At 62.5% G+C, this 12,926-nt stretch overlaps 1 protein-coding gene across 1 annotated transcript; it reads left to right on the forward strand.

Annotated features, from left to right (window-relative positions):
* The first annotated feature begins 2,264 nt into the window (after positions 1-2,264).
* ERFE (erythroferrone) lies at positions 2,265-12,648 on the forward strand. Its single transcript, XM_045793992.2, has 8 exons — positions 2,265-2,465; positions 4,855-4,977; positions 6,173-6,275; positions 7,368-7,612; positions 7,688-7,796; positions 7,879-7,969; positions 8,820-8,898; positions 10,077-12,648. Exons 1-8 carry the CDS (start codon positions 2,271-2,273, stop codon positions 10,173-10,175), a joined length of 1,044 nt encoding a protein of 347 aa, XP_045649948.2. The 5' UTR covers positions 2,265-2,270; the 3' UTR covers positions 10,176-12,648.
* The last annotated feature ends 278 nt before the right edge of the window (positions 12,649-12,926 follow it).

The raw sequence follows: 12,926 nt of genomic DNA on the forward strand, positions 1-12,926 counted from the left end.
CATGGGCAAGAGGTGTGGCCATAAAATGGGACCAAGCCCCATGGGCAAGAAGGCCTGGCCCTGGCCCTAGCCCCGGCTGGCTGTCCCTGTGCAAGCCACCCGCCTCACAGGGCTAGTCTGTGTGGTCTCAGTGTGGTTGGTGAAAAGCAGACGAGGGGCTGGGTGTGGACGTGCGTTTTCAGAAACACGAAATGACTGTTCGAGAGCTGCATCTCCCGGGGCCAGGAGCCTCTCTCTACCCGCAGATTGGTGGAGAGAACACGCCCCACACTTGGCGTCCTACGGTCCCAGATAAAGTCTTTCTGAATAAATGAAACTGAACAAAGTTGTAATAGTTAAACTGAGGCCCATGTCCCAGCACAAACACGTCGTTACAAAGTTCTACACACCCAGCTTCTTAACAGACTTTCCTTGGGGACCAGAAATGAGAACCCACCCAAGCAGTCCTTCATTCTTTGAAGGCTTTACAACAGCCTCAACCAATTTCACTCCTTATTAGTGACAAAATGGTTGAATGTTTGCAGATGAAAGAAGTTCATATATTTTGTTGAGTGCATATTACATAAGCCAGTGTTTGCCAAGTATCTTCTTAGGGATCTGCAGTTTCTATAGGAATTTCAAATTTTTCATTCTACTGATAATTAAAAAAATTTTTTTCCCCAAGATACAGACAGAAGTTTTCTGTTGCAGTCTTAATTTGTCTCTGAAAGATACCCCACAGAATGTCTGCGGGACACACAGACCCCTGGGGGGACAGACTCTTAGGGTAGGCAGGATATTTTGTTTAAACACCCTCCCCCCCAAAACCCCAACTCTATCCCCATACTCACCTCCTACAGGAAAAAAGGCAGAGTCACAGAACAATGAACACCTGATACCAGGCTTTTTCTAAAGTGTGAAATATTCCCTGTGTCCCCCACTGCCCCACACCCCTCCCCCTTCCTCGTCTGGCACGGGGAAGCCAGCCTGTGAAACAGTGCAGGAGTGGGGGGCTCCTGGCTGGGGGCTCTCCACGATCCCCCCCCCCAGGCTCGGGAGGGCCCCACCTGCCTTCAGTTCCCAGTGTCTGTGACATCCCACAGGGCGAGGCCTCCTCTCTTCTGACGAGGTGGAAATCATCTCCTGGTGCGGGCAGCAGGCCGTTGGAAGGTGCAACCCTCAGCGGCACCTTCTCGCGTTCTTGAACAAAGTACACGGTGTGCCTACCGGGTGCAGGGGCAGGTGCCACCCTCACGCCTCCCACGGACACAGGCAGTGGGCATGGAATAGAACAAAGCAGCTCAGAGGGGGTGGGGGGCTGGCTCTTTCCAGGGAGGAGCCTGGAGTTCAGACTCGCAGGATCTGGTCCCCCTACTCCAGCAGGGCCCTGGGCTGGGCATCAGAATCTAGCCCCCCAACCTGGCTAGGTCACCACAGGCCTCAGTCCTCCAAGCCTGGGCCTTGATTCAACCACACCAGTGCAGGGGGGCTGCCCCAGGGGGTGGGGAGAAGGCAGCTCTGAAACCCGGGGAGGGGTCCCCACATGGGAAAGAGGCACCGGGGAGGGTCTCTGAGTGTCTCCTGCTCTGATGTACTAAACCTGTGTTGGCAAGGCCTGGAGCTCACAGGCCGCCACCAGGGTAAGCCTCGGGGTCCCCAGAGGCCTCAGAGCGGACGAGATGGGAGAAGGGCTGCCCCCAGGCTCAGAGGAGGGAGGCGACGGGGCTCCCTGGAGAGAACAGGGTGTCAAGAGGGCAGAGGGTCCAGGGCCAGGTGAAGGTGCACCCCTGCTCTCCTGAGAAGAAGAAGATCTGGATAGCGCAAAGGGAGGGGACGGGTTCCAAACCAGCTCAACAGGACCGGGGGCTCTAGCCAGCGCGAGAGTTCTCCCCCCACCCCTTGCCTCCCGGCGCCCCAGTTCACGCCCGTAGTCCCCTTTTCGTACCCCCACACTACTCCGCACCCCTCTTTCCTACCCCGCGCCCCACCCTGCACTCCCCACTTCCTGCACGCCCCCCTCCAGTGCAGCGCCCCGTCCCTCCCCACTCTACGCCTCCCCGCTGCGCGCGCGCGCGCACACACAGACACACACGCACGCACTCACTCACACACGCGCGCGCGCGCGCGCGCCCCACCCAGGCAGACGCTGCAGTTCGCGCCGGGGCCGGCAGGGGGCGCAGGGCCGCGCAGCGCGGCGGGCGAGGCGGGGGATTCAAGCGCGTTATAAGGCGCGGAGCAGGAGCGCGATCCCGAGACGCCGCGCTCGGAGCCCAGAGGGACCCGCCGCCTGCATGGCCCCCGCCCGCCGCCCCGCCATGGCCCGCCTGCTGCTGGTCTGTGCCGGCCTGCTGGCCGCCGCCGCGGGCCTCGACTCCCCGGAGCCCGGCGAGCCCGCGGACAGCCGCGCCCGCCAGGAGCCGGGCCCTGGGAACGAGCTGCCCGCGGGCCCCGGGGAGAGCCGCGCGGGACCACCCGCCCGCCCGCCGGTAAGAAGCCGCGGCCTCCCTGCGCGCGCCCGCTCCGGACACCTCGGGCCTCAGTTTCCCCAGCCCAAGCCCGCGCCTGCCTGAGGTCCGGGTGCCCTGAGGGCGGAGGGCGCTGGTTTCGGGGCGGCGGGAGGCGCGGCGCCGCGGGCAGGGACCCGGGCTGACCCGGCTGTCGTGCTTTGAAGCGGGGACGGAAGCGCTTAGCTTGCGGGGCTGCGGGTGGGGACGCAGGACGTCTAGACGCTGCCCTCTGCGCACCGGCGGGCCTTGCGCTGGGCTTTGGGGTAGCTCTGCGGCATCAGAGCACCCTTCTGCCGGGCCAGGTGAGCGGCCTCTGGAGGTGGGGGGAGGACAGAGGAAGTTGGGAAATGGGTAAAGTGTAATTACTTACACTGATTCTTATGAAATTAGGAAGAACCTGTTTGTACAAATGGGAGCGAATTACTGGCCCGCCTGCCCCCAATCTATTAGGCGAAGTTCTGTCTAAAAAACAAACCCAAAAAAATGCCTCCCTTGGGGCCTGGGGGGCGTGGGGGCCTTGCAGAGCCCCCCCAATGACCTGTGACTTCTGCCCATGAAGGGGTGATTTTTAGTTCTGCTCTGTTCCTTCCTTTGAGGGCAGTGCAGGGTGATCAGGCTGGGGGAAGTGGGGACTGGGGGGGGGTTCAGAGGAGCCCTCAAAGTGGGTGGGGCCCGTCGCACAGGGAGGGGAAAGGGCTGTCAGGGAAGATGCTTAGGGGCAGTGCAGGGCACCACTGGGCTTCAGCTGACACTTGGAGCCACGAAGACGAGGAACCCTCCTCTGGGCGGGGGGGGGGGGGGGGTGGGGGGGGTGGCAGCCGGCCCTGTGGGCTCCCTGGGAGGAGCCTCTCCTGAGTCCTCCCCCCACCCCTGGAAGCCAGGGAAGACAAACCCCACCCAGACAATTGGCTCCACCTCCTGGAGGAGGGAGGTGTTAGGATAGTCCCCAGGAAGCAAGGGGCCTTCTGTGCTTCCAGGAGGGGGTCTGGCCTTGCACTGTCTTTGGGGGACAATGTGGTAGCAGAGGCTCCCCACCTCCTTTCTGTGAGCCCCTCAAGGCTGGAGACCTGGGTGGGGCCAGGGCCGCTGCCCAGCACCCACCCACACTGCCACAGGCCTGTCTGCTGGGGCCCCGGGCTGACATGGCTCCCCCCAAACCAAACTGGGGTCCGAGTCCAGCTGGGAGTCCGCTGGCCCAGCTAGGGGGTGTCAGCTTGGCACGCCCATCCAGCCCATGTGGAATACTCCCTGCATGCGTGCCCACCGAGGGCAGAGTGAGGCCGTGAAGTGGAATCCAGTCCTGTGTCCATGGTGAACAGTCAGCAGGACGGCACGTGGCAGGGCCCAGCACCCAGAAGTCGTGGGGAGGCCCTGGGCGCTCTGAGGCCTTTCTCCATCCAGCCCCAGGCTCCTCTGACGTGGACGGCCCTGTCTCCCCTCCATAGCACACTGGCTCCTGAAGGGAGGCCCTGCGCCCTTCAGAGCGGCCAGGAGACCACTGGCTCTGTCTCTGACGGAAGGTCCTGGCCAGCTCTACAACCCTGGGTCCTTCCATCGGCCGCCTGCATTGGTGCTTGTGACCTCATCTGAGCCCTCAAGCTGATTTCCTCCAAGGCTGGAGGCCTTGTCTGGAGCCCAGACTACCTGGGGCCCACTGACAAATGGGCCAAAGCCCTCTCTCTGGAAGGCACCTCCCGGAATTTTCCTCAGTGTCAGGACTGGTCAGAATGCAGCACGCGGGGGAATGGATGTTTCTGGAATCATCACTGTCCTTGTTTTAGAGGTCCCAAGGAAGCTGAGTGGTGTCACACCCCATGCAGGGGCCTTGAGTCATAACATAGCAGTGCTAGGCCACCAGCCCTCCAACTGTCTTGTACCGTAAGTTGCAGCTACCCCGAGGGCCGAAATGGGCATCCCTGGAACGTCAGCGGGGGCCGCACAGGGGGCCCTGACGATCACAGTCGCCTCTTCCCTAGACTTGTGAGTCTGGTGGTCCGATCCTCCTCGTGAGTCTCCCAGGGAGGTGTGTTCACTGCAGCGCCCACAGACAGAGGCCACAAGAGGCCGGGTGGCCCAGCCATGCCAGAGTTCTCACCCGCTATGGAGCTCTGCACCCCATCTTCCTCCACCCACAAATTCTTCTCGCATAGCGCCCAGGCAGTGGTGTGACCTGGTCATCTCCATGTGTCAGGAGGCTGGGAAGCACGGACGGGGGGGCTGTACTGACTTGGACGGCACCACTGTTGACAAGGACAGGGGCCCGAGGACGCTGAAGCCCATCCTACACAGTGATGTCCTGAAATTTCCGTCTGTTAGGCGGGCACCCACTGGGATAGGCGAACCAACCTGGGGGCTGACTGTGTTCCAGGAGCCCACCCCCGAGGGAGCGCGTAACTTCGACCCCAGGGATGCGTGGATGCTCTTCATCAGGCAGAGTGACAAAGGCGTCAACGGCAAGAGGGGAGGCAGAGGCAGGGCCAGGAAGCTGAAGGTGAGCACAAGAGCCCCAGCTGTGTGTGTGTGTGTGTGTGTGTGTGTGTGTGTTTCCTGGGGTGGGGTGTGGGCTAGCAAGGGTCTCCACCTGCAGGCCCTCCCTGCACCCCAGCCCACCATCACCCCCTTGCACCCCTCACCAGCCCCACTGGTGCACCCTGGCCTTGCCAACGAGGACAGACCCTCCCCCTTGGCCTGGGGTCAGAGAGCACAGAAAGTGCCAAGCTGGGGGGGCCCAGGCAACCCTGAGTTTGAGGCCTGTTCCTATCATTTTCCTATAGCCCTGGAAAGCTAGGCAGCCCCATCAGCTACCCCCTTTCTCTTTCCTCGGCATCTTAGCAAGGGAGGCCTGAGCCGGCCTGGGAGGGCAGTCAGGGACCGAGCTGGAGGGGCTGCAGTCTGCTGGACTGACACACCATCTGGTTCCCAGGAGGTGGGGAGTCTGGGGACCCTGGATGCTGTGGGGTTCCCACTGTCATTCAGCCAAGCCAGAAACCTGGCACCTGGTCCTGATGTCCACCTCTTGCCTTTGTCCCCTGGGGTGGGGAGCTCTGGGCCAGGGCTGTGTTGCTCACACTGGGGTTGGGCTTCTCCCCCCCGGCTGGGGCTGGCCCCAACGCCGGAGTGCCGGGCTCCAAGCCTGAGCAAGTAGGCGTCTGGGCTGTCACCATGGCCTCACCTCACTGCCCCCCCTTGGAGCCACCTGGCCCCACCCCAAGCTAAGCTGGGGCTCCCCCGTGCCCTTCCTTGCAGGGGGCTGACTTGCTTCTATGTTGGGGTGTCACCTCAGCCCAGGTGGGCTCCCTGAGGGCCCCAGGCCCCAGCACTGGGCCAGGCACAGTGGGAACCCGCTGACGTTGCCTGACCTGTGATGTCCCTCTTTCCCTCCTCTGGGAACCCTTCGGAGTCCCCACTTGGTGCCCTTGCCTGCTCGGAGCCCCACCCCCAGGGGCCGCACCACCCCAGCCAGCCCCGAGCCTCCAGCACAATCCAGGCCTCACACTCAGAGCTAGTGGCTTTCAAAATAGAGCCTTACTGCCTTCTCAGGGGAGTCTGAGGCCCAGAGGCTGACCTCCACCCCACAGGTCAAAGCAGGATCCCCTCTTGCCTATTAGTGGCAAGAGCTTGAAAAGCATTGCCAGCAGTCCCCCACCTCCCTGCTCAGATAGCCTCACTCCGAGGTTCCTTTTCAGCTTGGCCTGCCGGGGCCCCCAGGGCCCCCTGGCCCCCAGGGTCCCCCTGGCCCCATCATCTCACCTGAGGTACTGCTGAAGGAGTTCCAGTTGCTGCTGAAAGGTAGGGGCAGTGCACCCTCAGGGTGCGTGGGGCTGGGGGAGGGTATCCCGGAGGAGCCAGGCTGGCTAGATATTCCCACATCAGCCAGCACTCAAGGAGGCCCCTGCTCTGTGCTGGGCTCAGAAGCCCAGAGCCGGCGTGGGTGAGGCCGAGGGTCAGGGTGGGGGTTGGCGGGAGTGTGGTAAGGAGGAGGCTTCACAGAGAGGGTGGACTTGGCCACTCAGTGTGGTGCTCGGGGACCAGCGCCCATGCCTCCTCTGGGAGTCGGTGAGCCCAGCCAAGGCCAGGACACCTGTACCCCACCCCCGCCAAGTGAGGGTGGTCAGGAAGGGATCAGAGATCCTTAACCTTGCAAAGTGCTCTTCTGATCACAAAGAAACCACAGGGATTTGAGACTCACCCCTGGTAACATGGGGCCCCTGACAGACCCCAACTTCTTCCCCTGGATCACCCGTGTCCCTGCCTGTTCCTGTGGCTGGTCTCCGTGGCTGGCCAAGAGCCCGCACGGGAGGCAGAAGGATAGTGTACTGGGCAGCTGAGCTGGAGGCAGCAGAGGGAGGGGAGCACAGCTGAGCTGAGCTGTCCTGTCCAGGAGATGGCCCTGCATGTGGCTGGCTGCTGAGCTTGGCTCCCTGTATTTACCAGAGTGCACTTTATTAGGAGAACTATCAAGAGAGCCTTTTCCCCTTTCAACTCCACGCACTGTTTATTTAAATAGAGCAGCTTCAGAGGCTGAAGAATCTCCACGTTATTTCCAGCGTGGTGGCAATAATTACTTATTTACACCCAGCGTCCTTGCAAAAGTGAGCGGGGCTGCTTATACGATTGTATTCGCGGCCGCAGTAACACTGTAAGCAGAGGAAACAGCAGCGTGAGGGGGACGCATGGGTAGGGTGGCGAGGTGAGGCAGGTGAACCAGGGCTCTGGGCTGCGAGCTCCCTGGTAGCCAAAGCTTGAAGGGAAACAGGAGCAGCCGCGGGATCGGGAAAGCGCGGACTGGCGCATTGGTGTTGTGGGCAGCGGGTTCCGAGCAAGGAGCAGGGGCGAGGGCGGGCGGACGGGTGCAGCCACCGCTCGCTCGCTCTGTGCCAGACGCGGTGCGGCAGCGCGAGCGCACGGAGCCTGAGCCCTGCACGCGCGGCCCCGCCGAGGGCGCGGCCGCCATCAGGGAGGACGAGGAGGCGGCGGCGGGGGACCCAGGCGTTCTGGCGCTGCTGGCCGCGCCCCTGGTCCCGGGCCCGCGGGCGCCGCGTGTCGAGGCCGCCTTCCAGGGCCGCCTGCGCCGGGACGCGTCGGTGGAGCGGCGCGCGCTGCACGAGCTCGGCGGCTACTACCTGGTGAGTCCGGGCCGGCGGGCGGGGTGCGCGGGCGGGCGGCGGGCGGACCCCGAATGACCTCCGTGCGCCCCGCAGCCCGACGCCGAGGGCGCCTTCCGCCGCGGCCCCGGCCTGAACCTGACCAGCGGCCAGTACACGGCGCCCGTCGCCGGCTTCTACGCGCTCGCGGCCACGCTGCACGCAGGTGAGGCCCGGGGCGGTGGGGGGGTCCGCCCCAGCGCCCGCGCGCCCGCCGGCCGGCCGTGACCCCCACCTTCCCCCCGCAGCGCTCGCCGAGCAGCCCAGGCGGGGGCCGCCGCGCCCCCGGGACCGCCTGCGCCTGCTCATCTGCATCCAGTCCCGGTGCCAGCGCAACGCGTGAGTGGGCGCGGGGCGGGGGGGGGGGACCCCGGGCTGAACCCGCCCCCACACGGCCCCCACCCGCGCCCCGTCCGGCTTGGACAGACCCCGTCCTCCATCGCCTCCCACCGAGGCCCGGGTGATCCTAGGCCTCCTTCCTGGCCTCCCAGTTCGTGCCTGGGTCCCCAGCAGGCCTTTCCTTTCCGGCCGCGGGGGCTCCCTGTTCTTGACCCAACCCTCTCCCAGCCTCCTGGCTCCCCTCACCTCTGCAGGGGGCTGTCTGTCACCCAGAGGCGCCACCAGCTCCTCGGAAAGGCCTCTTCTGACCACTGCAGCCCACCACCACCGCCAGCCTCTCTCCTCGTGGACGCCCCCCCCACATGATCCCGCCCCCCCTTTCTCCGCACCTGTGGCCCCGGAGGGCAGGGGCTGCCCCTCTGAACCCCCAGGAGGCCCAGCAGAGCCCAGGCACAGAGCAGACACGCCACAACAGTTGTAGAAGGGAATGAAATCCAGAACTTCTTACGCTGCATTGGGAAACCTTCCACAGATTGGCCTGAACCCACCTTTCAGTGGTCAGGCCCTGCCCCACCTCCAGCTCAGGCAGAGCCAGGACTTTTCAGCCCCTGGCCTGGGCCCAGGATTGCCTTTCCCAGCACCCGCAGAACCCCTTTGACCCTGTGGACACTGTCCTGACTCCTTTTGGGGATCCAGTTCGGATACCACCCTCCACGAGAAGACCTGGCCAAGGCAGCTGTTACCACTGCACTTAGCTGGGCTGGTGTTGGTTGCTGGGGTGATTTGTGGATGAGGTTGGTGGGGCCTGGGGAGGCGGTGTGGGCTGATCCTCTTTCTGTTTTGGCCACAGATCCCTGGAGGCTGTCATGGGCCTGGAGAGCAGCAGTGAGCTCTTCACCATCTCGGTCAACGGCGTTCTCTACCTGCAGGTGCATGGGGCAGGCTTGGGCACGGCTGCGGGGTGACCGGGAAGGGAGGGGTGCCGGTGGGGGCTCTGGATCTCTGGGAGCAGTGTCGGCAGACGCCAGGCCTGGGAGAGGTTGTGGGCCGCACCAGGGAGTTCACCCGGGTTCAGGCAGAGCGGGGCCACCTCCAAGTCCCCTTCCCCCAAGCCCTGGCCGGTCCTCAGCAGGAGCTCCGCTGCTCAGTCTACAGTTTTCAGACCTGCCCATCTTCCCACCCTGAGGCGGGTGCTCTGTGCAGGGACCTGCCGCAGGAGGGAACCGAGGTCCGCTCCACGCCCTCAGGCTGCCGCCCTAACACCCTGGGCTTGTTGAGACTGCGGGAAGCGGGAGGCGTACTCTCTACACAGTACCCTACCTGACAGTCTTTTTCTGGCACTGGGGGGCTTTTGGAAAGTGCATAAGAAACTGCTATGAAGGTGGGATTTATTAAACAAAAACACTGAAGCGCAGACATGGAATCTCAGCTGGCGCCTCAGCAGTACTGTGCCAGGCCCGTTCTAAGCTCTTTACAGAAGTTATCTGCTTAATTATCATTGCACTTTGAGGTCGGTAGTACTACTTTTTGTCTATTCACTTTTTTAAAAAAATGTTATTGCAGTATAGTTGACGTACGGTGTTTCCACTGTTTCTAAATAAGGGAACTAAGGCACAGAAAGTTTAGGTAATTTGCACAAGGGCACGCGGACTTGGAGGCCAGGCTGTCTGAGTCCAGCCGGCTGTGGTTGCTGGAAGGCATTCGAGGGTCTGGTCCCAGGTACTGCTGGGGGCCACGTGGTCCACCTGGGGTCCTAAGATGCAGAAGGTGGGTGGGCCCCCAGACTCTGCTTTTCTGGGAGTTCTCGGGGAATGTGACACTGCTGCTATGTGGACCACACTTGGAGCAGGCTGGCCAGCGTCCCAGGCCCATGAACCGCTCGCTGGCCCCGAGCAGAGGCTCACGCAGATGCAGGTGAGCTGTAGGAGCAGCGGTGGAGCGGGGAGAAAGCACTGGAAGAGGGATCAGAGGTGCCGGGGGGCAAGGGTGGGGCCGGGCCTGGCTCTGAGGCCTCTCGGGGGCTGAGTGGGCATGGGGAGCGCTCTGCTCCTCTGTGGGCACACCTGCGGGCCGGCAGTACCCAGGCCGACTCTGCCCTTCCCTGCAGAGCGGGCAGTACGCCTCTGTCTTCCTGGACAACGCAAGTGGCTCCCCCCTCACGGTACGCAGCGGCTCGCACTTCAGCGCCGTCCTCCTTGGAGTGTGAGCTGCCACGCCGGGCCATTCCTTTCACCCAGTGAACAGAAGCGGGGTCCGAACAGTCTCTGGGCAATGTAGCGGTGACGGAGGCCACATGCAGGACGAAGCCCACCGGACCCGCCCATACCAGCCACTGCAGGTCAGCCCGGAGGGGGCCAACTGCCAGCAGCCCGGGGAGGGGACACGCTAACTGGCAGTCCCGGAACCAGGAGGGATTCCAGGATGCCGGCTTTCAAAAGGAGAAGAGCCCTGTTGGGCTGTTATTCAGCCAATGTTTCTAGTGGGGCTCAGTGCCCAGGAGGACTTGCTTTGTTCTTGGCTGCAGACAGGTTCCCCTTCTGGCCTGTAGGGCAGCTTGCCCAGACAGCCTCAGGCTCTTTGTCTTGGCCCAGCCACACCTTTTCCATCTTTTTAGTGTTCTCGTGGACTGCCGGAATGCCAGGAATGCCAGCAAGGAGGGGAAAGGCTGGTCACCTGCCTGGATGCCCCGCGGGGAGGATGGGCAGCCTGCACTGGGCCAGAGAGCCTCCCAGGGAAAGTGTGCTGGGGCTCCACCTGGGGCTTTCTGGTCCCCACCTGCCCCTCCCCAGCGGTGCCTGGGTCTGGACCTCCTGCAGGGACCACAGGACTCGAGTTTCACGGCCGCTTAGCACAGCAGTCTCAGGTGCCAGAGTGACACTGGAAAGGGGCTTATGGGGGGGGACAGTGAGAGTCTAACATACACGAGAGAACTCGTAAGTTCACCTTGCAGATGGCCTTTGCAGAGCACCCTGCGCTCCCCCCTCCGCTGTAAAGCCTGTCCTATACAGGTCCCTCTTCCCATCCCCCGTGAGGCTCTGACTCCCTGCTAGGATCCACCCACCACATGAAGGATCTAGAACATCTTTGCAGATTGGAGAGGAGCAGGCCCTGCCCATCCATCTGAACAGATAAAGCAGAGGCTTCCCATGAGCCAATGGCTCCCACTGCCCACCCGTGGCCCCATGGGGTCCAGCCGGCTCTGCGGTTCTTCCAAACATCTTCCCCACTTAGGGAGACATGCGGCCCTGAGCTCGGGTGGAGAAAAGACAGATGGAGATGATGCCCAGAAAGCTGGTCTTCGTTCCCCAAGACCTGGGTTCCGAGTCCCACCATGATGCTGTAGCCGTGGTGGGACCTGGGGGAGGGGGGTCCTGTGGGGGGACATGAGCGTCCACCTGCAGCAGGTTACTTCCAAGGTGTAGGTCCCTCCCCTCCCCCCGCCCGGTGTGGCTGCAGGGCCCTGGTACCATAGGGTGTCCTGGAGGCCAGGCTGGTCCGACAGCAGTATGTTCAGGTCTGGAGAGAAGAGGGCAGTGGCCCCAGTCACTGGGGCTGTCCAGCCGGCCTCAGGAGAAGCAGGTGATCGCGGCCAGGTCCGACGGACCCCCTGGTGCCCCACGCGTAGAACAGCCACGTGGTGTCCTTGACGGACCTAGCGATTCTCAGTAGGGCCCGGACCCACCCTACCGGGAAGCGCTGGCCCGTGTCCTGCCTCTCCTCATGCTCTGATAAGGTCTGCTGGGGCCACACCCTTCTCTGGATTTCACTTTGCACCCAGTGGGCACAGATACTTCGAAGAAGTTCTCTTTTACCCTTGAAAAAGCCACAGATCTTTCCTTTTCTCAACTTGTGTATTTACCACAATTTGTTGAAGTATTTATTGTGTAATATTGCCAGATGGAATGTATTTATATATGTAACTGGATGAGATGGCTCGTGCTACGTGACTACCCAGAGTTATAAAAACAAAGGGCAGACCTTAAAATAACAGATCTTCACTTCGGCCAGGCCCACGGAGGATGGCGAGCCGTGGACTGGGGGAAGGAAGGTACAGGGTGGCCTCTGGACCACGTGAAGTGTGAAGACGGTGGCAGGGGTGGGGGCTTGCCAGGGAAGCCTCCGTGCGAAGCCGTCCCCAGCTCTGGGACAGTGGCATTTGGGGAATTAGGGGCAGGTCACCTGTTTTGTGGTGGGGAGATGTGGGCTGGATCAGCTGCCCTGTTTCCCAGCTCTAGGATGCTGGGGTCCTTTCTTTGGGGTGCCCCCCGTACATCAGGGATGGAACCTGTGCTCCACACTGCGGGGAATGGTGTGCTCAAAACGTTCCGAAGGGACGTGCAGCAGGGACTCCGGCTCCGCCAACGGAGCTGAAGGGGCGATAAGGCGTGTGCTGGGCGGGGCCATGAGCACCGGCAAACAGCCTCTTCCCAGGCAAGGTTTTCGAAACTTACATCATCCTGCGGCAAACTCCACACAAGGCCTGAGAGCCGCTCCACGGAAACACGGCTACAGCGATCGTGGGTCCTGCTGTATATGAGCACTCGAGAAGTACCTTATTCTTGTCGACAGGCTAGGTATGCATGTTAACATCTTTACAAGGGTCCCCCTTTCAAGTGTCCCCGCAAAGACGGACCTCAGCCCAGCACAGGGCCAAGGGGACGCACATTCCTAAAACTGGACGGTGGATTTCAGAGGCCGATCTGAACGGCAACTTGACTGCTCAAAGCGGGAGGCTGCCCGCTCTCCACCCAGGGCATCCAGACGCGGGCCCCGGAAAGCCGGCTCCGTAGTCCTTGGGCCACACCACATCTGCATCACTATCAGCGGAATCAGAGAGCAGCCAGATTCCAGGCCGTTCGGGAGGGCCTGCCCGAGGCACACTGCTCCAGCCAGGAGGAACTCAGCATCCCCTCCCCTCCCCAGCCAAGGCTCGCATCCGGCGCTGCGATGTTTATGC

This window comes from Ursus americanus, chromosome 1, assembly GCF_024610735.1.
Source record: "Ursus americanus isolate L20-20 chromosome 1, mUrsAme1.1.p, whole genome shotgun sequence".
Taxonomy (NCBI): Eukaryota; Metazoa; Chordata; class Mammalia; order Carnivora; family Ursidae; genus Ursus; species Ursus americanus.